The sequence below is a fragment of the Nicotiana tabacum genome, chromosome 12 (assembly GCF_000715075.1).
Source record: "Nicotiana tabacum cultivar K326 chromosome 12, ASM71507v2, whole genome shotgun sequence".
Lineage (NCBI taxonomy): Eukaryota > Viridiplantae > Streptophyta > Magnoliopsida > Solanales > Solanaceae > Nicotiana > Nicotiana tabacum.
The window spans coordinates 57,886,868-57,914,677 of record NC_134091.1 but is presented as its reverse complement, the minus strand read 5'-3'; the positions used below and the strand labels follow the sequence as shown (position 1 = coordinate 57,914,677).

Genomic DNA, 27,810 nt, shown 5'->3' with positions numbered 1-27,810 from the left:
CTTTCTTTAAAACCACATAATTCATCCGGAATGAATGAGCCAAAGGTGATAGAGACTTGGTTTGCGCTTGCTTTCTCATCTTCAAGCACGATCTTCTTCTCGCGAGCCAAGCCCATAACTTTGTCCTTGAAGACAAAGCACTTCTCCAGAGATTAACTCACAAGTCGATGATATTTGCAATAATTCAGGTCATTTATTTTCCCAGCTTCATTTGGTCGCTTCATCTCCGGAAGCTCAATGAGATTTAACTCAAGGAGTTCTTCAATAATAGCTGGCACATCAGAATCCAGAAATGGGTACTCTTTCTCTTGCATTTCTTTTAGAGTCAACTTTCCACTTAGCTTATCTTGAAAAGAAGTGGATTTCATACTCTGCTTCTTGCTCACTTTCGTCGTGAACTTTACAGGTGATGTGTTGATATTCATAGCTTCTTTGCTTTCAGACTTGGGTATGAACTTTCCCCACTTCCTATCTTTTTTTTTGTCGTTCCCTTTGCGAGGTTCATAGATGGGCAGCCTTTCATTTCCAGCAGAGGCCATGCTCAATTCCATGTCATGGGCTTGAGTTGCAAGTTCTTCAAACGTGCTAGGCTTGATACCTTGCAAGATATAGTGCAATCCCCAATGCATGCGTTGGATACACATCTCTATGCCAGAAGCTTCACTAAGCCTGTCTTTACAGTTGAGGCTTGCATTCCTCCAACGATTGATAAAGTCAATAACTAGTTCACCCTTTCATTGACAAGTATTTGTAAGTTCTATCATACTCATAGTACGTCTCGTGCTATAAAAGCGATTGAGGAATTCTTGCTCTAGTTGATCCCAGCCATCAACAGATCCAGCCTCGAGGTCCGTATACCAATCAAAAACATTTCCTTTTAATGAGCGGACAAACTACTTGACGAGGTAATCTCCACAAGTCCCAACATTGTTGCATGTCTCAACGAAGTGCACCACATATTGCTTTGGATTTCTTTTGCCATCAAACTGTTGAAATTTTGGAGGTTGATAGCCAGCAGGCATCTTCAACATATCAATCCTTGAAGTGTACGGCTTTGCGTAGGTAAAGGAGGACCTAGAAGCGACTTCATATTTGTTTTTTATAGTCCCTTCAATGAACTCTTTTAGTTGATTGATTGGAATCATCCCTTCCGAAGAGACTAGAATTTCCTTAGTGGATGCAACTTGTCGTGGGGGAGGATCAATCTCTTGAACTTCTGGGAGTTTGCCAGGTGCATGGGTGGATTCTTCTTCCATCAAGATTCCTACCCTATCTGTTAGCTTGTCGATTCTAGCATCTTGATTTTGCATGCACTTGGTCAAGCCAGCGATTGCTTCCGTCAAGTTCGCCAACTGCTCTTCCACAGATGAAGTGTTTGTCATTATAGCTTGCATGATTGTTGTAGATGATGTGGAGTAGCATGGATTGTCACACAGATTGATTCTCGAATGGCTCACGCTACGCAGTGTAAGTAGGGAGGATCCATCACTTGAAGCATCATCATCTTCCTTTACAGCCGAGTTCTTGGATCCGGAGAGGTCAAGCAGAGCAAGAGTTTTCTTGATATTTTCAGCAACATCGCTTCCTCCTTCGGGTACGTTTGTGGAAGATCTTGTTCCTTTTGAGGATGAAGATCCGAAAACAGGGGTTGATGCGGACGACACTTGGGGTGCTTGTTGTCCTAACGAGCTTGCTTTGCTCCTCGTAACTGATTCAAATATTCCAAAGGTAACATCGAGGATGCTTTCCACATCAGCGTAGAACCTAGAATTAGCAGCCTTGGTGGAAGTTGAACTGGAGTTGATTTTCTTTGAAGCCATTTCAATGTTCTTGAACTTTGATGATTTGAAAAGTTGAGATGAGAGGTAGAGATTGTCCCACTGGGCATGCCAGAATTTGTAGACAATAAATTGCGTCAGGAAAAATAATCGAGACTGAAAAATATTGCAATAATCGTAATATTTGATTTCAAGTAATTTGAGTGTACAATCTCTATGAATCCTCTTATTCTTCTTTTCAACAGTAAATAAAAGAGCCTTTGAGCTTAATCTTGAATTTTAATTTATTTTAATCCAAGTGCTTGAGGCCTAATCTTGATCTTGACGTATTTTTAATCCAAGGGCTTGCAACTTGTTCTTGAATCTTCGTCTTGATCTTTTAATCCTTAGAACACTTGAATGCTTGTAGCTTTTAGAGAAATCTGCAGCGTTTGATCCACGAGCTCCCTCTTGCTTATTTTTATAACTTCTGGCCCCTTTTTTGGATTATGAAAACCCCTATTTATAGTTGTGGGAGGGAAGAGTTATGATAAGAACAAACTCTTTCCGACCAATCAGATTGAAGAGTGACAAAGCCGCATTTGATTGGCCAAAACATGTCACTTGCACATGTGGCGCGATTTTATTGGCCTTTTAATTTGACTTGGCATACCTTGTCATTTTGACACATGGCATGATCCTGTTGGCTCTTCCATTTGACTTGGCGTGCCACGTCATTTGACACGTGGCACCAAACTGAGCCTCTAGGAAGATGATATCTTGAGCTTAATGAAGTGAGCTCATCACTTTAACCAATTAACTGGGCTAGCCCAATGGATTAAGACTTATTTATTTAATCTATATATGTTGGACTTATATAACTAATCCAATTATATTAGCCCAATAAATTTATTTGAACTAATATATCTTGAATTTTAAAATATCGTCCAAATTATTTTACAGATTTAATTCCAATAAAATTTATATGCCTACAGGGGCAAAACTCCTTTATTTATATGTGAAAAATGACTTAGCCACAAAGTAACAAACTCTCTAAAAGATAGACATTCACTCTAAGTACAATTCTATTCATAACAATTTGGAATTAATAATCCCAAGATTGTTATCCCACATTTACTATGAGTGAGTTAATTAGTATCATTATTTTGATAACAATTTGTACGGATATCATTTAATATTCATAACCAAATATGGAATTGTATTTATTTCAAATCCATATCGGAATTATTATATTATTAATTCCAGTAACTAAACGACCCAAGTGAATAACCTAATGGTTGAGTTACCAAATGTGACTCTTTTTAAATAAAAAAAATATTGTCAAACTAAAAATTGGATGATCTCAGCAGCTTATTGGCCTTTCGTTCTCAAACACGGGCACCCAAATGGAGCGAAAGGACACAGTTCATTTTCCTGTCCCCTTCTCGCACACTCAAAAACCTTGGGTCCAATCTGTTTATCGTTGCAACTCAATTGGGATTGTACCGTACATTCTCTTCCCTTTACTTGAGCTCAACTGTGGTAGCTGTTTCCAAGATCATTCTCTGTTGTTCTTCTGCTTCTTGACTTTCCCATTCATTCTTGAAGCTGGACTGCAATCTAAGGTAGAATTCATGAATTTTAACTATTGATTGATATATGATTTTCTTACTTATTTGTTTCGGAGCTTTAGTTTTTTTCTTAGTGGGATTGTCCAATTGATATCTGTAAATTTTTATGATTCATGTGAACCCTTTATGCCTGGGAACGCAATTTATTGTGGATGTTACTCTCTATTTTAGGGTTAGTTGTTTAAGTAAAAGTGGCTTTTGATAGTGGGTCGATGAATATGAAATTGGTGGGGTGAAATGAAAACAAGATTTAATCTGGTTATGCATTTCGAATACTAAAAAATAAAGTACCTAGAGTGGTAATAGTTAGTGAAATAATAAGAGTTAGACAAATGGTTGAAGTAATTCCATTTCAAACAGTCCAATATTGGATGTCTCTGTAATACTTTGAACCATTTATTAACATTGCAGTGAAAATGATAAAAACGTTTACTCCTTTGCAATTAAGTAATTGGAGCCTGGAAGGAGCTATGGAGCAGGAGTTAGGTGGAATGTATATCAATACCAAGGAAATGCTGATTAAGTTTGAGTTCTTTGACATGTGGGTTTCCCTTAAAAAAATAAGAGTTGTCAGAACCTTATGCTGAGAGAAATGCGAGTCCGGAACCTAAATGTTGCTATTTTTGATTCAAGAGGACAAAATAGGTGGAAAAAAGGGATAAGCATAATTTTATATATAGCGCATGTTTTTACATGCGCTATACCTTAATGGCCAGTTATCCCGTTAAGGTATAGCGCATGTAATACATGTGTTATACTCAATATTTGAACATCCATAATAATTTACTGTATAGCGCATGTAATATATGCGCTATGTGTACAACGCATATATTACATGCGCTATACTGAACAATTGCCATCCCTAAGCATTGGATAGTTGCTTACTTAAGGCCGAACATTCATTCTTGAAAAAATCATTCTTGAGTGAATTTGAACCAATTTACCTTTGTTCTTCGGCATCCTTTATACATCACTTCATCTTCTTCAATATATACCTTTTCTCTTTGAATCTTGCTACAATATCTAATGAGCGAAAATTTAGAGTTGCATCATATTGGGGCGGTGAGGCTGTGGTGGGGAATAACTCGGTACACTATAGTTGTTCTCCAAAGAGTATTGTTAAGGTGCCACTCATGTCGGAGTACGACAAATGCATATATTTGATTTGTAAAAGAATGAGCGTGAGTAAACGTTTGGTTAATCTTAAGGTAACTGAAAGATATCCGTATTCGCTTACTCCGCAAGATGCTGCTTGTTATGCCGAGTTTAACATCGATGATGATGAAAATCTACAAGATTTTTTGAGGACTCCAGATAAACATTGGAATGTTTTTGTGTTAAGAATGCTGGAAATGTACGTAAAGTCTGAAGACGTCAACAATATTGATGTTTCGCAAAATATGGCTAGCATTCAATTATCTGGTGGTTCAGAGATGTTTTATCCTAGCAGGTTCCATATGAAAGAATCTGGCAAGATCTAAACTTATCTCCATGGGTTAATGAGGAGCGAGGACATAATTACTCCCCAATGCAGCAGCGTGAAGGGTCGGCAAGTTTACAGAATTCACAGGCCGAGTGATAAATTGCAATTTTCCATGTTTTAGTATAACTATTTCTTTTATGTATCATAATCGTACTAACTCTTATATCTTTCATAGTGGGTTACCAGCCAGATATGAATTTTACAAGTTATGAACCAACCAATAGTTGGAATATACCTAATTTTGGAGGGGTGGATCATGCTGGTCCATCCTCGAGTCATCAACAACTCGATAATGTGTATCATGGGCTATCTACAAATTATGATGGTATGTTTTAAGAGTTAAAGTTAATATAGTATGTTGAGGTGGCTTCGAAATATTAATTATTTTATTGGTTGTGCAGTGAAAATGAGCAATATGACGGTCTTGTCCTAACTTAGTTGGGTGATGACTATATATTGAATCAGGATATGGCAGATGCACAGAGTGAGGAAGATAACAATAATTATGGCGACGACACTGATGAGTCCAAAGATGTCACACCCTTCCCTGATGAGAGCGACGGTGAGGAACCACACTTTACAGATGAGAGTGAGAATGAGCAATCAGATTTGACGATGGAGCATGATGCCATAACTCAACATGCTCCGTATACGTAGACTCCACCTACTGTTAGATCAACGATGTACGAGTTGTGTGTGCCCTTTCATTCAAGGAAAATTCCCTACCTTGATCACTTGCCAAGTATGCCGATGTTGATGCTTTCACAAGGGGTCTTGATGACATTCGTACAACAATGTGGAATAAAAGTAGACAAATAGAGCTTTGTAAGAATATAATTTTCGGTGATAAGGCTCGCCTCAGCAGGGCGGTGCGAATTTACAGCATAAAAAACTGCCGTGAGATTGAGGTTGCTGAGTCATCTAAGAAAAAATATAAGGTGGTTTGTCGTAGATGGGATCAAAGTTGTAAGTGGATGCTGCGTGGGAGAAAGTTGAAAACTAATATGTGGATGGTGGGGAAATACATTGGCAAGCATACTTGTAATATGAACACATTCAATGGGAATCATTTTAATTTGAACGTTGATTTGATTTCCTTTATCTTGATTCCACACATTTAATCGTCCATAAGGTACGAGGTGAAATAGTGTATAACATCAGTTGCACATGTATATGGGTGTACCATTACCAAAAGAATGGCATTTCTCGGGTGTAAGTGTGCGTTTGAGATTGTTTATGGAAACTGTGATAAGTCATTTACGGCTCTACCTTGGTGCATGGCTGCTTTGCAACACATGAACCCCGGGACATTTGTTGAGTGGAAGCACGACCGGAGTCCTGACTTTCTACAAAACTTATTCAGATATGTGTTCTGGGCATTTAAACCATCCATTGATGGTTTTGTTCATTGCCGCCCGTTCATCTCCATAGACGGCATACATATGTGCGGAAAGTATGATATGAAGATGTTGATTGCCGTTGGAGTAGATGCTAATGGCCAAATATTTCTCATTGCCTTTGCTATTTGTGCCAATGAAAGTCAAGAGACTTGGACATGGTTTATAAACCACTTGGAGGAGCATGTTGTGAAACAACGTTCAGGTGTTTGTCTAATATCTGATCGGTACGGTGGGATTTTAAGTTCTGTACGTGCTTTGGATGAATGGAAGGAGCTATACGGCTACTACCATTACTGTGTTAGGCACTTGAAGGCCAACTTCCAGCGGGCTTATCCGAACAAGAGCTTGCATGATCTAATGTGGATCGCTACAACAGATCATCAAGAGAGGAAATTCTTGATGCAAATGGAATTCATTAGTCAGGAAGACGAAGAAGCTTATCTTTGGTTGAGGAATCTTGAGATTGAGAAGCGGACTCTGCATAAGGATGATGGCAGAAGATAGAGAATTTTGATACTAATGTCTCAGACTCTTTCAATTGGTTGTTGAAGTCAGACCGTGGATTGCCAGCCACTGCCATTGTGCGGATGCCATTCAAGCAGCCGGCGGAGAGGTTCGTTGATAGATTCCGCAGTGCATCCTCCTTGTTGGAAATGGGTGTTCAAATTATGCCAAAACCGATGCAACAGTTTGAGCGTTATAGGAAGCGGTGACAGTGGCATACATATTTGCAATATTGCAGTGACCGAAATATTTTTGAAGTTCGCATTGGTTTGCATCGAGGCCGCGGTAATAATACCCACACCATCAATGAGAGCACGCGATTATGTTCATGTGGTAAATAGTCGATTTATCACTTGCCATGCTCTCATGCCTTGAAGTGCTTTCTACATACTGGGTTTGTAGCGATGAGGTATGTTGATAGAGAATATAGTGTGGCTGCATACGCAAACACCTATAGCGGACACTTCCACCCATTGGGTTCTGAGTCTTATTGGTCGCGGGATCCATTTGTAATGTTTTGTAACAAGGCGTTTTTGCGTTGCAGGGTAGTGCAAAACAGAACCCGGCGGTTACAGAACCAAATGGATGTTGGGGATACCGTATATGCGCTTAAATGTGGTCTCTGTTCCCAAATAGGACACGATCACTGTAAATGTCCTACAATCGGTTTGGGACGCGGTGGCAATTCAGCTTCTTGTGGCAGTTCATCCAACATTGACAATTATCAGGCATATTATTTATTTTTTTAGTAGTATATTTAGTAGGAATAAGTGTCTGTAATGGTATGTTTGCAATATCAATAAAATAAAGTTGTCCAATAGTGTTAACTCTGATTGACACTTAGCATTTAAAATTCAATATGAATGTCTCGGGGTTAAAGTGTTGCAAAGCAGTCATGTACCTTGGCCGAGCCGCAAATGACTTATCCTAGTTGCCATAAACAATCTCAAACGCACGTTTACGCCCGAGAAATGCCTTTCTTTTGGTAATGGTACACCCATATACTTGCGCAACTAATGTTAACACTCATTCACCTTGTACCTTATGGACGATTCAACGTGTGGAATCATGACAAGGGAAATCAAATCAACGTTCAAGTTAAAATGATTCTCATTGAATGTGTCCATATTACAAGTATGCTTGCTAATGTATTTCCCCACCATCCGCATATTAGTTTTCAACTTTTTCCCATGCAGCATCCACTTGTAACCTTGGTCCCATCTACGACAAACCGCCATATATATTTTCTTAGATGACTCAGCAAGCTCGATCTCATGACAGTTTTTTATGCTGTAAATTCACACCGCCTTGCTGAGACCAACCTTGTCACCGAAAACATATTCTTATAGTGCTCTGTTGGTCTACTTTCATCCCACATTATTGTACGAATGTCATCAAGATCGCTTGTGAGAGCATCCACATTTGGCATATTTGACAAGTGATCAAGGTAGGGAATCTCCCTCGAATGAAAAGGCGTGCGACTCATACACCGTTTGTCTAACGGTGGTGGAGTCTGCATATATGGAGCATGCTGAGTTGTGACATCATGCTCCATCGTCAAATCTGGTTACTCATTCTCACTCTCATATGTGAAGTGTGGTTCCTCATCGTCGCTCTCATTAGGGAAGGGTGTGTCATCTCCGGACTCATTAGCGTTGTTGTGATAATCACTGTCATCTTACTCACTCTGTGCATATGCCATATCCTAATTCAATATATCGTTATCGCCCAACTGGCAACTGAGTTAGGACAAGTCCGTCATGTTGCTTATTTTCACTGCAAAACCAATAAAGTAATTAATATTTCGGAGCCATCTCAACATAATATATTAACTTTAACTCTTAAATGTACCATTCATAATTTGTAGATAGCCCATGATGCACATTATCGAGTTGCTGATGACTCGAGGATGGACCAGCATGATCCACCCTTCCAAAATTAGGTATATTCTAACTATGAGTTGGTTCATAACTTGTAAAATTCATATCTGGCTAGTATCCCCTATGAAAGATATACGAGTTAGTACGATTATGATACATAAAAGAAATAGTTATACTACAACAAGAAAAATTGCAATTTACCGCTCGACCTGTGAATTCTGTAAACTTGGCGACCCTCCATGCTGCTGCATTGGGAGAAATTATGTCCTCGCTCATCATTAACCCATGGAGATAAGTTTAGATCTGGCCAGACTCTTTCATACGGAACCTGTTCGGATAAAACAACTCCGAAAACACCACCAGATGGTTGAGTTTTAGCCATATTTTGCGGAACATCAATACTGTTGACGTCTTCAGACTTTACGTACATTTCCAGCATTCTTAACACAAGAACATCTTTGTGTTCATCTGGAGTCCTTAAAAAATCTTGCAGAGTTTCATTGTCATCGATGTTAAACTCGGCATAACAAGAAACACCTAGCAGAGTAAGCGAATATGGATATCTTCCGGTTACCTTAAGATTAATTGAATGTTTATTCACACTCATTCTGTTACAAATCAGAGGTACCAATTCGTCGTACTTCAATGTTAGTGGTACCTTAACAATACTCTGTGGAGAATAACTATATTGTACTTAGTTATTCTCCACCACAGTCTCACCGCCCCAATATAATGCAACCCTATTTTTTAGCTCATCTGACATTGTAGCAAGATTCAAAGAGAAAATGTATGTATATATTGATGAAAATGAAGTGATATATAAAGGATGCTGAAGAACAAAGGTAAATTGGTTCAAATTCACTCAAGAATGAACGTTTGGCCTTAAGTAAGCAACTATCCAGTGCTTAGGGACGGCTATTGTTCAGTATAGCGCATGTAATATATGCGCTGCACACATAGCGCATATATTACATGCGTTATACAGTAATTATTATGGCTATTCAAATATTGAGTATAACGCATATATTACCTGACACAATAGGCAAATGATGACTTCGCAATGTCTGCAAAGAAGAATAAATAATGTGAAGTAGCTTGTCAGGTGAGAGACTTTATCTCTAAATTTCATTCCTATGACATACACGATTACATCAACGGGTATTCTAAAACCTATAAATATGTCTCTGCCCCTCATTTGTAGATCATCTCATCAAAATTTGTTCTTTTCTCTTCAGCAATAAAACCTATTCTCTGTATGGTCATAGAGTAGGCAAAAATTGCCGAACCACGTAAATCTTGTCCTGTCTTGTGGAATTTATTGATTTTCTCTTATAATTATTTTTCTTCTATTAGCCTGACACGCTTCTCTTTGTATTAGTCTGAACCATTCATGAACATTACAATGAAAATGGCTAAAACATTTACTAATATATAATTAAGTATCGGTATAGGAGCTACCAAGTTGGAGTTAGGTGGAATGTAGTGTACTGATTACAAACAAGAAGCAATACCAAGGATATGCTAATTAAGTTTGAGTTCTTTGACATGTGGGTTTCCATGAAAAAAAAGAAGAGTTGTTAGAACCTTATGGTCAGTGTTATCAAAGGCGAAAAGCGCAAAAAAGCTCGTTGGTCCTTTGGGGCTTTAAGTGGCGCATATAAAGCGTGAGCTTTAATGAAGAAAGACTCAAATGGAGAAAATTAAAATAATGTGTGGGTAGTCCAACACTAATAATAATACACATGAATAACAAATATATGGACAAATAAATTGAAACAAAATTATGATAATGTGAAATATCAATTGTCTAGTATCGCCTCTTCAGGATTCACTCATTGGCAAGGAAAAGTATGTCTTAGAGCCTTGATGACAATACTGAAGCGCACGCTAAGCAAAGTGAAGCAGAGCGCTCAACATGTTTTGCCTCGCTTAAGCGTTTTAAGCGCGCACTTGACAACACTGCTTATGCTGAGAGAAGATGAGTGTGATACATAGCATCAAGTTAAAACTCATGTTTGTGTAACAAGTGGTTTTGAAAACAAGAGAGAAAATGGAGGAATTGACATATCTTGACTACAAGTAAGAGGACAGTGTGTTGCAGTACACTATAAAAGGGCAGCCCGGTGCACTAAGCTCTCGCTATGCGCGGGGTCCGGGGAAGGGCACTATGAATCACCTTGTTTATCATTTCTACGTAATCACATTGACAATTTGATCTTTTTCTTTTACTTCAACACACTTCTTAGTCGCTGAGTGACAACCCACTTCAGAGGAAACTCTGGGATAATTTGCTCCATCAGGAATCAAATGTGAGGCAATTGTCAAGTTCTAGAGCAGTTTCTTTTTGGACTTAATTAGAGTGTGTCTTAACATTATAGTTTTATTAATTGTTGTGTCAAGTACTAAATCTTCTCTAGCTTTGGCTAACCAAATTCTCGTATTTGATCCTTGATCTATGCATTAACTGAAAAAGGAGGATATTGAACCTCTTAGTAAGCTAGTTTTAGAGGATTAGTTCGGTAAGTTTCTCATCCTCATGGTATAATATGGAGCTGCTCCTACTAGTAAAAGTTACAGAGAGATATTTATGTTTATGGGATCCACCCACTGAGGATTTTAGCTTTGCGACCTTATGTTCGCCAGGAAATTAGTTTGTGCGACAGATTCTAATATCGGTGTCTTAGAGTTTTATTTTCGTATTTGTCCATTTATTCTTTTTGTTATTATCATTACTACCGTTGTTGTTTTTGTTGTCATTGTTGTTATTTAGATTCACCTCATTAATGCTAAGATCAATTAACTGTTTCTCACGCTGTGCTTTATGGTGCAGGGATGCTAGGCAAATCATTTGCTTCTCCTTTGCTGACCTTTAACTCCGCATCATGCTTCTCCTCTCTTTGTGTGAGTATAACTTCTGTCTTACATTTTTCTTTTCTTTTGCATTTTGGTAGAAACCATTGATGAGTTATGGCTGGGGCTACTAGACTCCAAATTACTATATTATCTCCTTCGTGTTCTATTTCTTTCTTTTATTTCCGTTTTATTTTATGTGACGATGCTTAATAGATACAGAGTATGAGATGTTACAATATCAATTGACAAGTAGATGGAGCAAACATCACACGAAGTCAATACAACAACAACAAACCCAGTAGTTTCCCGGGGTCTGGGGAGGGTAAGATGTACGCAACCTTACCACTATCCCTGGAAGGGCAGAGAAGCTGTTTTCGATAGACCCTCGGCTAGAGAACGAAGTCAATAGTTAATAAATTTAAATTTCTCAAAGTTGTATAGAGTAATAGTATTAATTGAACAACCAATGGTGTGGTCTAATGGTAATAAAGTGGATGAACATCAGCGGGTAACCAGTTTCAAATTCTAGCAAAGACAAAATGTTTGTGCTGGTTGGAGGTAGCACATATCCACTGGAATAATTGAGGTGCTCCCAATGGCCTGGACACCACCGTTACAAAAGAAAAAGTATGAATGGAATGGTGTGAAATTATTTGTAACAATCAAAATGGAGAAGGCGTCATATAAGTTGGAAAAGAGAATATTTTTATTTCATTTTTAAATTTATTGGTTGATAACTAATTTTTTCTTTGTTATTCTCTTGGTACTTGTGTACTTACAGACTTCATAAAATTGCAATGTTACAAAATCTTCAGCTAGTCTGTGATGGTGGAATGCCTATATCATCTATGATGTTACAAAATCTAGGGGAAGGATGAGCAATTCTCTGACATGCTTTTAGGTTTGGAAAAGGGTCAAACAAAGAAGAATAGATATAGGACTTTTATATAGTTAACCCCAGCTAGTTTGAAACTGAGATATAATTGATTGATGGATCAATTGATGCTTTTAGATTTGAAATCTTGGAAAGGCTGCATACTTTTAAGTTGAATTTTTTTTTCATAACCTTGCATTTTGAAACAAGTGTGTATCAGATTCTGCCTAAGCAAGATCGGTAGAAAGATGAAGGTTAATTTAACTCCTGTGAGATGATGATTTTCCGAAGAATGGTTATTTGAGGATATTGATATAGCTGACGCAACTAGTTTGGGATTGAAAAGTAGTTGTTTTATTGTTGCTTTTGATAATGACAAAATCATTCATTTTTTCCGTGATGTTCAGTCTTCAATATCAGCCCAATATACTCTCTGGCGAAAGTATCTTATACTAATACCTTTTTCTTACTTAACAGTGTGATTCCGGCTCAACAGCAGCAAACAATCTAGTAGGGTATGTAAATTGCTCGAATAACATTACATCAAATGTCACCAAAGGATCTTGGACATCTGGTTATTATCTGTCCAAGAAATGGAAGTTGCATTCAACAGCTACTGACAATATAGTATTAACTGAAGAAGAGAAGAAAACATGGAATGATAGCAGACAAGCTCTGTCGGCATTCAAATTTAGCCCAGAGGAGGAAGACAAAATCTTAGGAAAAGCATTTGGCCAGATACATTCACCTTACTGGTATGAAGAACGGAAGAAAGAGGTTCCAAGACTTGAAGTTGTGAATGAGATATTGGATTATCTAAGGAGCTTAAGCCTTACCGATGATGATCTCACTAAACTTCTCAAGAAATTCCCAGAAGTTCTTGGATGTAGCCTTGAAGATGAAATGAAAAACAATGTGGAAATCTTGGCGAAACAATGGGGAATTGAAGGTAAAACTCTGACAAAAGTGCTGCTTCGAAATCCAAAAGTTTTAGGCTACAACGTCGATTGCAAAGGTGATTGTGTGGCTAAATGCACTCGCTGTTGGGCTCGGTTCTAACTGTATTCTTGTTGTTTCATTCTCATCCTTTTTTTCTTTATGTATAATAATGTTTTACATTTAATCATTCTTCAAACCTTGTAGTATCTAATTATACATGATGAGGACAATCGAGTGGTGATTCAGCGGTAAAGCTGTCATCCCGCATCATAGGGTTCTAAGATTCGATTTTCACCAAATCTTTATGTTGTCGCAAACTTAAGATATTAAATATAATGAGCAGCACCATCCCCGTTCCCCTGAAAAAGGGAAAAGGAAGAGCTTCTAATTAAGTGCAGATGGATCTTTCTTGGCTACCACGAACAAGTTGTTAATTAGTGTAAAAATCTTGTGGTAAATGGAGGTAGCGATGGAGAAGATGAAGGAGAAGATAAAGGAGAAGATGAAGGAGAAGAAGAATAAAAAAATTATTTTGTCTAAATGGGAACTGAAGCCAAGTTTAAGGGGCCGTATAGATATTTGGCCTATTTTCATTATAATCATATAATAGATCCTTAAGAAAAACTAGAAACTGCTGTACTTCACTTGAATGGTAGAGCTGAATCTTGGTATTTTTCATATCAACTAGGTAGGGGAATTGTGAGGTGGTCGGATTTTGTGGAGGAAATTTGCAAGAGGTTTAATAATTCTGATAATAGCAATCTGAATCTACTTGGAAAGTTCAAAAGGATTGAATAGATAGGTACTGTGAATGAGTATCTTGAGAAATTTGAAGATCTTAAAGCTTGGGTGTTGATTAAACACCCAACCATCCCTGAAGAATTCTTTTTAGGGTTCTTATTGAAGGCCTTAAGGAAGAAATTAGACACAGTTAAAATGTTGGACCCCTATTTATTGAGTCAAGCAGTAGAGAAAGCTAGACATAAGGAAGATCTGTTAGAGTCAATGAACATATAGGGAAAGCTAGGAATTAACAGACAAAGAGTTCAGTATAACACTAATCATAGTGCATTGAGTGTTAAAAATTCTGATTATGGGAAAAGAGAGGGTAACACTAACATAACAATGTCTGTTAACAAACTGTTTGAGGCTAGGAAGGCTAAAGGGGAGTGTTACAAGTGTGGGGAGAGATATTTTCCAGGTCATGTGTGCAAGAATAGACAAATAAATGCCCTATTAGGTACTGCTGAACAAGAAGAAATGGTGGAAGGGGCCGGCTTAGAAGAGGTGATTGATGAGGCCATCAGTTTGAATGCCTTATCAGGCACTGCTATTTCCAATACAATCAAGTTGAAAGGAATGTATGGAAAACAAGGGTTGATAATACTAGCTGATAGTGGGAGTACACATAGTTTTGTGGCTAGTGACACTGCCAAACAGTTGGGTTGTGTGATCAGGGAAGCTGCTCCTATGAGGGTGACTGCTGCCAATGGTATTCATTTGATGAGCTACCACTACTGCCCTCAATTCAAATGGAAGGTCCAGGGAGTGGAATTTGAATACAAACTCAGACTGTTGGATATTGGAGGTTGTGATATAGTACTTGTTGGAGATTGGATGAGGAAACATAATCCTATACTATTTGACTTCATTGGGTACATGTTTCAAGTCAGTGTCAATGGGAAAAGGGCAGATCTGAAAGGACTTACTGAGGAAGGTAATCTTCAAGCTATGACAACTTCTGGAGTGAAATAACTACTGAAGAAAGTTCAAGTGCTGTAGGCACATCTATTTACCTTATCAGCTTAGGAGTAAGGGATAACAGAATCCATACCTAAGGAGATCAAGACAGTGTTGAAGGACTTCACAGGGGTCTTTGCAGAGCCAAAAATACTACCTCCAAGAAGGGATCAGGATCACTTCATTCCTCTCAAACCTGATGTAACACCAGTCAGTATCAGGCCTTACAGGTATAACTATTTCCAGAAAAATGAAATAGAATAATAGGTCAATGAGATGCTCTCTACTGGCACTATACAACCCAGTCACTCACCATTTTCTTCCCCAGTCCTTTTAGTTAAAAAGAAGGACGGAAGTTGGAGGTTTTGCATTGATTATAGAGAGTTGAATAAGATGACTATCAAGGATCAATTTTCTATTCCATTAGTAGATGATTTAATAGATGAATTACATGGTTCCTGTATCTATTCAAAGATCGATTTGAGGGCTGGTTATTATCAAATAAGAATGAGAGAAACTGACATCTATAAGAATTCTTTTAGATTTCATCTAGGCCATTATGAGTTAAGGGTCATATGCCCTTTGGCTTGACCAATGCACCTGCAACCTTTCATAGTCTTATGAATCACATTTTAAAACCTTTTTTGAGGAATTTATATTAGTATTCTTTGATGATATTCTAGTCTATAGCTCTTCAATGCAAGTGCATGCATTGCATCTCAGAAAGGTGTTGGAGGTACTATATAGGGAGCAACTATATGCCAAACTGTCCAAGTGTTCATTTGGACAGGATAAGGTTGAGTATCTAGGCCACATCATTTCAGGAAATGGAGTCTCCGCTGACCCTTCAAAAATTGAAGCAATGATCAACTGGCATGTTCCTAATTCTGTGAAGGCATTAAGGGGGTTTCTAAGGCTTACTGGCTACTATAGAAGGTTTGTTAAGTCCTATGGAGTTATCAGCAGGCCACTGACAAATCTTCTAAAAACGAACTCCTTTCAGTGGAGTACAAAAGCAGAAGTGGACTTCCAACAGTTGAAGGAAGCTATGTCAACAGTGCCAGTATTGGCTCTAGCTGATTTTACCAAACCTTTCATTATTGAAACTGATGCATGTGCAACATTTATGGGAGTTGTACTCATGCAGGGAGGCAGGCCTATATCCTATTTCAGCAAGGCCCTAGATTTGAAACACAAAGGACTCTCTACTTATGAAAAAGAGTATCTAGTTGTACTTTCTGCAGTGGACAAATGGAGACATTACTTACAAGGGGGACACTTTATTGTTAAAACAGACCATAAGAGTCTAAAGTATCTTCTGGAACAAAAAGTCAGCACAACATTGCAGCAGAAAGGACTCACTAAACTTCTAGGGTTGGATTATGAAGTACAATACAAAAGGGGTATAGAGAATAAGGTTGCAGATGCTCTTTCAAGGAGACAGGAAGAAGAATCTACTCTATTGGCTATGTCTACATCTCAGGCCACTTGGTTGCAGGAGGTTTCTCAGAGTTATGAGAATGATCCAATAGCTCTACAGCTTCTGAGTGAGCTAGTGGTCTAACCTAACAGCAAGGTTGACTATTCCTTACATCAAGGAATCATCAGATTCAAACAAAAAATCTATGTGGGGCAGAGTAGTGGATTGAAACAACATCTATTGGAATCCTTGCATCAGTCACCCTTAGGGGGACACTCAGGCCAATAAGGAACTTACAGAAGGGTACAATCAATGTTCTACTGGCCAAACATGAAATCAGAAGTCTTTAAGTGGGTAAGTGAATGTGATGTCTGCCAAAGGGTGAAGGCTGAGCATGCACATTCCCCTGGGTTGTTACAACCTTTACCTATTCCCGAACAAGCTTGGCATAATATATCCTTAGACTTTGTAGAAGGATTGCCTATTTCTAGTAAGAAAAATGTTGTATTGGTAGTCATAGATAGACTAACCAAGTATGGGCATTTCTTAGCTATTAAACACCCATACTCAGTACAAGATGTGACAGAATTGTTCATGAGAAAGATCTACAAGTTGCATGCTCTTCCCAGGACCATTGTATCTGACAGGGATGCCATTTTCACCAGCCATTTCTGGCAGTACCTCTTCAAGGCCTTAGGCACTAAGCTCAACATGAGCTCTGCCTATCATCCACAATCAAATGGCCAGACTGAGAGGCTTAACAACTGTTTAGAGACTTATTTTAGAGCTATGGTGTTTGGTAATCCAAAACAATGGCAAAGTGGCCGCACCTTGCAGAGTGGTGGTATAATACTAATTACCACACTTCACTCAAGACTACACCATTTGAAGCACTATATGGGTATCCTCCGACCTAGTTACCATTGGGCTCATTACCTAATAGTGGTCACAATCCAGCAGGGGTCAACTTAGCACAGAGACAACACATGCTTTAGGTTCTAAGAGACAACCTAACTCAAGCCCAGTCCAGAATGAAATTCTATGCAGACAGACTAAGGACAAAAAGAACACTTGCAGTAGGGGACCTAGTCTATCTAAAGATACAACCTTATAGACAATCCTCAGTTGATGTTCGCAGAAACATGAAGCTAAGTGCTCGTTATTACGTCCATACAAGATTATACAGAAGATTGGTACAGTGGCTTACTGGCTTGAGCTTCCAGCAGGGTGTCAGCTACACCTTGTCTTCCACGTGTCCCAGTTGAAGAGGCGGATCGGCCCGGCTGTGACATCCCAGCTACAACCTCCTATTTGTGATGATGAAGGTCGAGTCTTGATTCAACCAATAACCAATTTACAGCATAGTATGGTCAAGGTTGATAATGGTGCACACGTGAAGGTGCTGATTCTGTGGCTAATTTGGGTAGAGACGAAGCATCATGGGATGATTGGGGGGGGGGGGGGGCGTACATTAAGAGCAGATTTCTGGAGTTTGTCCCACAACAACGACCTTGAGGGCAAAGCCTGTCTTTGAAGGGGTAGGGATTGTTATGTCTGAGGCGGCTGAATTAGGAAAGTAGGAAAATGAGGAGTTAGGTAGACGAGTGGTCTATTTAAAGGAGATATGGGTCGGTGCGTGTATTGATCCTGATTCACAAATTGGCCAAGTAATTAGAAGTAGTCAGCAACCTAGTTATTACTTAGCCTTAGCTCAATAAATAACAGAAACGAGGGAGAAGAAGGCTATGCTAAATTTTCAGTAATTCGGTTACCCTTTCTAACCACTGATCTCTCTCTTCTTTCTCTCTCTTCGTCTACCTCTCTAACCTCTTCTTTCTTCTTCATTTTCATGTAAATGCAAGAGCTAAATAATAATCAATGTTGTAGTTCAATCAATTATTCTATTGATTAATAAGAATTCTTGTTTTTACTTGTTCTTCTTCAATTTCTTCTTTACAATTCTAGTACATAACAAACAAATGGACGCGTCATTAATGACCGACCCAATCTTGGACGGTTAGGGCTGGTCAAATGGCCTTCGGCTCAAATTACCTCCGCTAGATGCTCGATTTACGGGTGCTAATGCTCGTTTAGTGGCTCGCGATGTATCCTTCATCCTTTTGGGGCCTCCTAGTTAGGGTGGATATGATTGGTTCTCCAGAAGTTGCAACATAGGTGCAAAGCAAAGTTTTGCATTCTCATTTTTACCCCGGTGAAAAAACTATTATGAATTACAACATACTGGTGACGGTATGCTAATAATAAATAATTTACAAAAAAAATTAAGTAGTCACTCGGTTTATTAAGGAAAAACCAAGAAATCCTTTAAACCCATATCTCAATACCACCCAGAAGTTGTCACTTTACGGTTTTCAATGGGTCGATTTAGCTATTGTTCCAAAAAAAAAAAAAAAAGAAGAAAAAAACCCAATATAGTCAATCCTTAAATTAAAAATCAAACTTCGATATTTAAATTAAACATCAAACTTCAAAATGTGAAAAAAGAGATGAAACTACTAGTACAAGATACAAAACATCGAAAAACGAAAAGAGAAAAAGTTATGGGATGGAAGGATATGTTTTAGTATTCCTAATTTATATGACACATTTTTCTTATTAATATGTTCCAAAAAACATAATATATTTTTATATATGAAAATAATTTAAATCTTAAATTCTTTATTTAATTTATTTTATCCTTATTGAGAAGTTTTTGCCGTCACACAAATGTCATTCGCCCGACAAAACTTTTATCCTTTAAGACCACAAATTTTAACGGATGAAGTAATAAGTTCATAGTGGTTTATACACTTATAACGTTGAACAGATTTGGATAAGCATATCAAGAAAGGTACAAAAGATAGAAATCTGGATATAAAGGGAAAGGAAAAAAAACAAAAGCAAAAGGAATCAATAAACTTTATTCCCAAAAATACATATATATGTATGTATTTTATCGATCTCACAGCAAATTAAATAAAGAGTCAATAAACAAATACCAAAGCCCGCATACTCATGCAGCAATTTCTCTCATCATTTTATTCCCTCTGACCCAAATATTAAAGGATAAAAGCATAAGCATATATTTAAGAAATTAAAATGCAGTTTTTAATTCTCAAACAAATTATTAGTGTCTAATTGATTAAGGGCATTTAGGCCTGTTGCCATGAGTCTTAAGCCTAGCATAGCAGGGGCAAGCTTCCTTGTTACCATAAGTGCCACGTGGAACACAATGACATCTTGCACAACACGACTTGCATGCCCTTTTACACACATTCTTCCTTGATGACTTCCTGCATCTCCTTGCACATGCATACCCACAGTCTGTTTCATTTCATCAATTTCAAAGTAATACTATTTAGTTTAATAATTATTGGCGAATTCAATATCTAAACTTAACAAATCAATATTGGGAAGTATATATATTATGTTTTTTGGTTTAACTATCCGGTATCTAGAACCTACTTATCCTGCTAATTCGGATTATTATTGGCCCACTAAGGAGGTAAACTAGTGCTCTCTATCAAGAATGAAGTTTTTAATTTTCGTGACTTGAACTCCGAACATCTTGATTAAGATGAAGATATCATAATCATCTCATCACACTTCTCGGTGGTGTAGTGAACATTGGTAATTGTATTATTGCAACAACTTGGACACGAAATTTTCGAACATATGCGACTATATATAGGGCCTAACGTACATGGCTCACTCTCACTCATTCGTTGTATCATATCTATATAATCGATGAGGCGATAAGGAGAACCTTATAAAAGTTCAAGTAAGAAAATTTAGTAGAGAGATTTTGTAGTTCTTACTGATCTTCCTGATTGGGTGATGATGACTTTTCTTGAAAAGAGCCCCATCATTTCCTGCTTTCTCTATCTGCATAATACAAATTGTTACTTATCAACGTTTGCATTCTTTTATTTTCTAATAATGATAGATGAATCTATACAACTGTATGCAAAATCATAATCTCAAGAAGAAGTTTTGCTGCCGATTTACGTGCATGAAAAAGTCAATTCGTAATAAAAGAAAACCCACCATAGTGAACTTCCATGGTAGAGACACTACAGCCCACATTAGTGCAATTGAACTGTGCTAGCTAAATATTTTGAAGAGATGAGGTGCAGAAAAATGTTACTTAAATTATATATACTATCAAAAACTTATTACATTATCAATGTATTTTTTATCGGTTATATAACAGGTCAGGTACATATTTTAATTTGCAGGTTAGCAAGGCATGTTTTTTTTTTGTTCTGAAGGACAACTTATATAGTAGGGTTCGGAAGAAAATTGTCATAAATTTACTACATTTATACCTGTGCAGCAGTATCTTCGGCATTGTTAATGGAAACAGCCTCAGTGAAAACCTAAAATTAAATTAGAAGTTTAGGTTAGGCTAGTTTGAAACCTAGAAATTGCATCACAACTAAACAAAAGTGTATATGTGTTATATCAATCTGAAAATTACCTGTATAAGGAGAATGGCAATGAAAACTAATGTGAAAAACTTCATGTTTTCTTGGGGGTTTAGAATTATATGATTGAAATGAGGAAGGGCTGGCCTTTTTATAGGCATTCAAGTGCAATTTGGCAAGACATTTATTGAGCCTTTTGAAAGTTGATCACATGAAGATATGGTTATAACAAAATCACAGGCTTTGAGTTGAGTGCTTTTTCTTGGAAAACTTTTTTGATGATCGGATTTTCAACTCTTGTTTGGAAGTTTTCTCTCACTTTAGGTATAGCTTTTAGCTTTAGTGTGAGCTACACAGCTGTGGATTCCTTTGCTGGATAGAAAATAAATGGTCCCCTTAACAAAAGGGCAAGCTAGATCATAAGGAAGCAGGCTAGCTGGGGGAAAGAGAAATTGTACAGTTTGCCAGTTAGCATATTGCTATATCTTCTCAAGAAAAGAACATGAATAATTTAATGTGCATGCATGACTCTTTGTTGTTTAGTACCACTTGCAAGGCTGGCCATTTTGTCATATACTCCCTCTTCATTTCAATAGTTTGACTTAACACTAAAAAAAAAATGAAACTTTTAAAATTTGCGATCTTAAATATACTATAATATTTACATAGCTATAAGACATTTGACACTTGTTGTCTTAAACATTCCATAATCATTTGTATGACGATAAACGCTTTTGGTAAAATGAATAAATAAAACATTTAAAGTTAAATTGTTTATAAATACAAAAATATATTACTCTTTCCGGACAGGACTAATAAGGAAGAATTGAAAGAGTATTATTATTACATTATTTTTTAATGCGTCCTCCATGACCATCACAAACTCACAAAATGTGGAAAAGGAGAAGTCACTAGGCGAAACACTAAAATCATCGACAATGATAACAAACAAACAAAAAAAATTTGTTTATTTGCTATAGGTGTCAGAAGAAATTAGTTCCTCTATGCTAATAATAGTTTTTGTTGGGCTAAATCAGCCCAAAAATATTTTTTAACATAGTGTGCTATTGTACGCTTTGGATCAAAAGTCCACCTGATTTTTTCAAAAGGCCTCACATCATTAAGAGATCCCTATTATGTTGAGGAAGAGGCAAACCCGAAAATAAAGAAGATATAGAACACCAAATTTTAACGTGAAAAATCTTTCAAATCGAAGGTAAAAATCACGAGAACACAAAGATGCAAAAAACTCCACTATAACAATAAAAGGCTTACAAAAATTCTCCAAATTGACTACACAACAAGTGCCAAACACGGAGCAACAATAGCAACGACAAATCAATTGAAGAAAGAGGAGAAGTCACAAAACTGGAGCTGTTGTTCGGGGCACGAAATCAGATGCTACAGGCCACAAAATCCGATCTCCACCGTTCTTTGATCAAGACGTTATGAACACTCAGTCAAAATGTCAGCCTGATCCAATGGTTAACGAATCGATAAACGGGATTTGAAGTTGGCTGGTCGGAATAAAATCTGCAGCAAAATGAATACTTTTCTTCTCTCTTGATGAAAGCTCTCTCAAAAACCGTTAGGACCAAAAAAAGCAGGTGTCATGCGGAAGCTAGTAATCAAACCTTGAACGACGATAAATCATGATTTTTGTCTGAGAAATTTTACCGGTGTGCTACACACGTTGAGACAAACTTTGTGGTGAAGATTTGGAGATGCGACATGTTGAAGGCTATGTGAAGAAGTTGGATCAAGTTTATTTTGTCAGAAAATCTCTGTGTTGGTGAATTTGAATGCCCAAGATTTTCTTTGCTGGCCCCAAGTCCTTCATCGCAAACAATTTGCTCAACTGCTTCTTAAGGACTGCAATTCTGGATTTATTCTTGCCAACAATAAGCATATCATCCACATAAAGCAATAAGATAATAAAATCATCATCAGAAAACTTTTGGAAGAATCCATAGTGGTCTAAAGAAGTTTTCTTGTACCTTTGTTCTTCTATGACAGATTCAAACTTCAAATACCATTGCTTTAGAGCTTGTTTTAACCCATACAAGCTCATTTTCAATTTGCAGACATAATTTTCTTTTCCCTTAGTTACAAAACCCTCAGGTTGCTCCATATAAATCTCCTCATCTAAATCACCATGAAGAAAATCAGTCTTGACATCTATCTGCTCAACCTCTAAATCTAGACCCGCGGTTAAGCCTAGAATCACACGAATAGAAGACATCTTCACAACACGTCATCAAAGTCAACTCCCTTCTTTTGGCCAAAACCTTTAACAACTAACCTCGCCTTGTATCTAGGCGCAGAGGTATGGTTATCTTGCTTTATTCTGAATATCTATTTGTTAGATAAAGCTCTCTTACCTTTCGGCAATTTCACTAACTCATATATGCCATTCTTATGGAGTGACTTCATCTCATCTTCCATGGCTTCGATCCACTGATCTTTATGAGTATATTACATGGCTTCATCATAATTCTCAGGTTCTCACATGTCAGTCAAAAGTACAAACTCATAAGGAGGATAGCGCATAGATTTTTGCTTCTCCCTTGTAGATCTTCTAAGAGAGGTTGCAGGAGCATTCGAAATAGTTACCCGAGCAGGAATTGGTTGCTGATCAACCACAACTTCATTAACTGGAGCATCCATAACATCTCCACCATGATGATTATTTTGATCTTGATCAATATCTTCATTATTGTCTTGGGTTCCTTCATGTGCAATAGGTGCCTTAGCAATTGAAACTGGATCAATATCAACTAAGCTCTCATTACTATGAGAATCTATCTTCTCATCTATGTCAATATCTTCAATAGTCTGGTCTTCAAAGAATATTACATCACGACTTCTAATAAGTTTATTGTCAACTGGATCATAAAAACTATACCCAAACTCATCTTGACAATAACCGATAAAGACGCACTGCTTAGTTTTGACATCCAATTTCGATCTCTCATCTTTAGGAACATGAACACAAGCTTTACACCAAAAACTCTCAGGTGATCATAAGAAATATCTTTGGCAAACCAAACTCAATCTTGGGCATTCAAATCCACCGACATAGAGATAATATGAGTTATTTTTGTCCCAAAAGCAATACATTGAGAAGGTACTCAAGAGGTTCAATATGACAGATACAAAAGTGGTTAGTACTCCTCTTGCTAAACACTTCAAATTGAGTATTAGTCAGAGTCAATCTACTGATGAAGAGAAAAAGAAGATGTCTCGTATTCCTTACTCTTCTGCCATTGGTAGCTTGATGTATGCTATGGTTTGCACTAGACCAGATATTGCAGATGCCGTTGGTACTGTTAGTAGATTCCTTTCTAATCCAGAAAAAGAACATTGCGATGCAGTAAAATGGATATTAAGGTATTTGAAAGGTACTGCAGATTTGAAGTTGTGCATTGGCAATGGCAAGCCTGAACTTGTTTGTTACACAGACTCTGATTTAGGAGCCAATCTTGATAATTCAAGATCCACTTCCGGTTATTTGATCACTTTTGCAGGGGGAGCTATTTCTTGGCAATCTAGACTACAGAAGTGCATAGATTTATCCACCACAGAAGCCGAATATATTGCTATAACAGAAGGTGCCAAAGAACTATTATGGATGAAGGAGTTTATTAATGATCTTGGCTTTGAGCAGCCAAGGTACATCTTATTTTGTGATAATCAGAGTGGTATCTGTCTCACCAAGCACTCCACTTTTCATTCTAAGACTACAACAACAACAACAACAACAACCCAGTATAATCCCACTAGTGGAGTCTGGGGAGGGTAGTATGTACGCAGACCTTACCCCTACCCTAGGGTAGAGAGGCTGTTTCCGATAGACCCTCGGCTCCCTCCCTCCAAGAACTCCTCACCTTGCTCTTGGGGTGACTCGAACTCACAACCTCTTAGTTGGAAGTGGAGGGTGCTCACCACTAGAGCAACACACTAAACATATAAATAGAAAGTATCATTGGATAAGAATAGTCATGGAAGATAAATTATTTGAGGTTGAGAAGATACACACTGATAAAAATCCTTCGGATATGCTGACAAAGGCGGTGGTTGCAGATAAACATGAATTTTGCAGAAAATTGGCAGGCATGAAGCCTGTCAATAGTTCCTCTACTTGAAGACATATTTGGCCCCTTGGTTGGAGGGAAAGTTTGTTGGGTCCATGTCCATGTTGTCCAGCCAAAGGCCCAATGGCCTAATCCTATTCTCTTTTGGTTTCCATTCCTATTCGGAATTGGATTTGGTTTTTATTCCTATTTAGAGTTGGTTTTGGCTTTAAGAGAAAGCACCACTCATTATCTATAAATAGGACAACCTTGAAGAATTATTCTATGCTCATTGGTACAAGTCTTTGAAAGACTAAAGCACATAAGAGTGGTTTTTGAGATATCTTTATTTAACAAATGGATATTCAGAATAAAGCAAGATAACCATACCTCTGCGCCTAGATACAAGGCGATACCACTTGTTGAGATAGCTCTAATACCACTTGTTAGGACCGAAAAGGTCAGGTATCATACGGAAGCTACACTACTAGAAATTCAGTAAAAACCGACCAAAAAAACCGACTAACGTTGGTCGGTAATGGCCAAAAATCGATCAAAACGTGACCATTTACGTGTGGACGGTATTTTTGTGGTCGGAAAGGCATACCGACCAAAGTTGGTCGGAAATTACCGACCAACTTTGGTCGGTCAATTAAATTAAAAAAAATAAATATTGCAAAAAAAAAAAAACGACCAAAGTTGGTCGGTATTTTAATTATGTAATAAAATGATTCACCATCTAGGAATTGAACCAGGGTCTGTATTGTGACAGGATACTATTCTACCACTAGACCATTGGTATATTTTGTTTTAAGACTGTCTTTTATTTGATTTATACTCTTTAATTGTATTTTCGCACGAAAATAACCGACCAAAGTTGGTCGGTTTTATTAAAAAGTAAAATTACCGACCAAAGTTGGTCGGCTTTTTTAAATGACCGGCCGAATTAACCGATCAATTTTGGTCGGTTTTTTTAATATTAATTTTTATTTATTTTAATTGAAAAACCGACCAAAGTTGGTCGGTTTCTTGAAACATAAATTTTGCGGGACTCAAAAATAGTTTTTCGCATTTTTGCGCCATTTTTGAAAAACCGACCAACTTTGGTCGGTTTTTTGGTCGGTGTTTTGACCGACCAAAGTTGGTCGGTCGACCTTGGTCGGTTTTTGACGAATTTCTAGTAGTGCTAGTAATGCAAACCTTGAACGACGATAAATCAGACAGCAAATGAGAAATATACCAAAAGAGACACAAATATTTAATGTGGTTCGGTCAATTGACCTACGTCCACGTCGGAGATGAGCAATCCACTATATTAAAGAAAGTACAAAATATCGAGAGAACAACCTTACGAAGAGGCAAACACAAGTGACACACTAACACTTGTCCCGTAAAGTTCTCCCCCTAAACATAACTCTCAAACCCCACATGACTACATTGTGGATGCTACTGAATGAGAATGATAGATCTTTAATTTATAGAACTCCAAACCTTTTCCTACAAGAAAAGGGACTAGCCAAATATGGAAGAATTATATTTTTCTTCTAGGAAAAGAAAAACCTAATTATGGTAAATATGTTATTCTTTCCTTCATGAGATAGGAAAACTAATTATGGTAATAAAATCTGGACAAATACCTAACAATCCCTACATCTTATATGTATGCTTTCAATATTTTCAGCTACCAATATACCCAATAATGTCTCCCTCGAACTAAGTTTCACGTGGCCCACTACCAAGTTTCACGGGTCTTCCGCTTAAACCAAGTTCCACATGGCCTATTACCACGATCAACGGGTTAATTTTCGAGATTCACTATGTGCCACCCACACCGTTAGAGCATTTGTGGCAACTGAAGCCAGTAACTAGCTTCTTCGTGAGTGCATGTCCCGAAGCTCGTAAGAGTAAGCAAACCAAGCCCCACGCTATCATCTCTGCCATTGCCATACTCGTCCCGCCGAACCTAAGCTCTGATATCAATTATTGCAGAAGATTGTGGGTTAACTATAATACAATTACAACAATGCCAATAGAGAAGAAAAATAATATAAGGATTTAACGAGGTTTAACGAAGCTTAGTCCTCAGGGCAGAAGCAGAGAGAGTTTTCCCACAATCTTAGACGAACCTCGTCCAATTCTTGTGTTATTTTTTTTATTTGCATTGTGTGTGATTGTGTGCTAGTTAACACAAATCTTCCGTAATGGATTTCTTAATTATAAAAGCCTTTTAATTTTTTTTCTCAAAGATGAAATAAACAACTTTTGTCGAGTTACATAGTATGCGTATCCCTTATGCTTTGTTCTTGTCAACTATGGTTTCACGCGACCAGGAGCGGAGTTACATATAACAAAGAGGTTCAATTGATCAACTTTTTTTTGTCGAAAAATGACAGCACGCAAAATAGAGTAAAACTAGTTTTTTCTATATATATAAATTGTTAAATTTTCTTGAAATAAGGAAAGTTTTTAGCATAGTGGTAAAAGTGATTCAAAAATTACTTTAGATTGTATATTTGAATCTCACGTATGGTATTCTTGCATTTTTATGAATCCTTTTGTCAGAATTTCTGGGTTCGTCAGTGCATGCGACTTCTTGCTATTTGCATACTCATCTCAAATTGGCAGCAACATAATGTCAAAATTAAATTTTGCATGTATTAAATGTGTAGCTTTCAATATCCAAGTAAAATAAAAGAGATGATTGGATTGTTATAAATCGGTATTGCTGTAATAAACAATTAAATCATTAAACTTTCTGAAATATATAAACAAAACAGAAAGTTAGTAATACTTGTTTAACGAATTAAATTTTGGAAAAATAGTATAGGA

At 37.4% G+C, this 27,810-nt stretch overlaps 2 protein-coding genes across 2 annotated transcripts; one reads left to right on the top strand and one right to left on the bottom strand.

Annotated features, from left to right (window-relative positions):
• The first annotated feature begins 3,124 nt into the window (after positions 1–3,124).
• On the top strand, positions 3,125–13,517 carry LOC107762901 (uncharacterized). Its single transcript, XM_016581297.2, has 3 exons — positions 3,125–3,382; positions 11,486–11,556; positions 12,860–13,517. The coding sequence occupies exons 2-3, from the start codon at positions 11,488–11,490 to the stop codon at positions 13,439–13,441; spliced, it is 651 nt and encodes a 216-aa protein (XP_016436783.1). The 5' UTR covers positions 3,125–3,382; positions 11,486–11,487; the 3' UTR covers positions 13,442–13,517.
• Positions 13,518–19,378: 5,861 nt separating this feature from the next.
• Positions 19,379–21,215, bottom strand: LOC107762899 (gibberellin-regulated protein 9). The gene is given in 5 exon segments (XM_016581295.2): positions 19,379–19,805; positions 20,300–20,366; positions 20,810–20,860; positions 20,962–21,065; positions 21,068–21,215. Coding segments are annotated over 5 exon segments (429 nt in total). The 5' UTR covers positions 21,093–21,215; the 3' UTR covers positions 19,379–19,623.
• Positions 21,216–27,810: the final 6,595 nt, after the last annotated feature.

Excerpts from the sequence above, each read along its gene's own strand:
- LOC107762901 (XM_016581297.2), top strand. The coding sequence starts at position 11,488 with ATGCTAGGCAAATCATTTGCTTCTCCTTTGCTGACCTTTAACTCCGCA. Across the intron at positions 11,557-12,859 it reads CATGCTTCTCCTCTCTTTGT|TGTGATTCCGGCTCAACAGC; the intron begins GTGAGTATAACT and ends CTTACTTAACAG.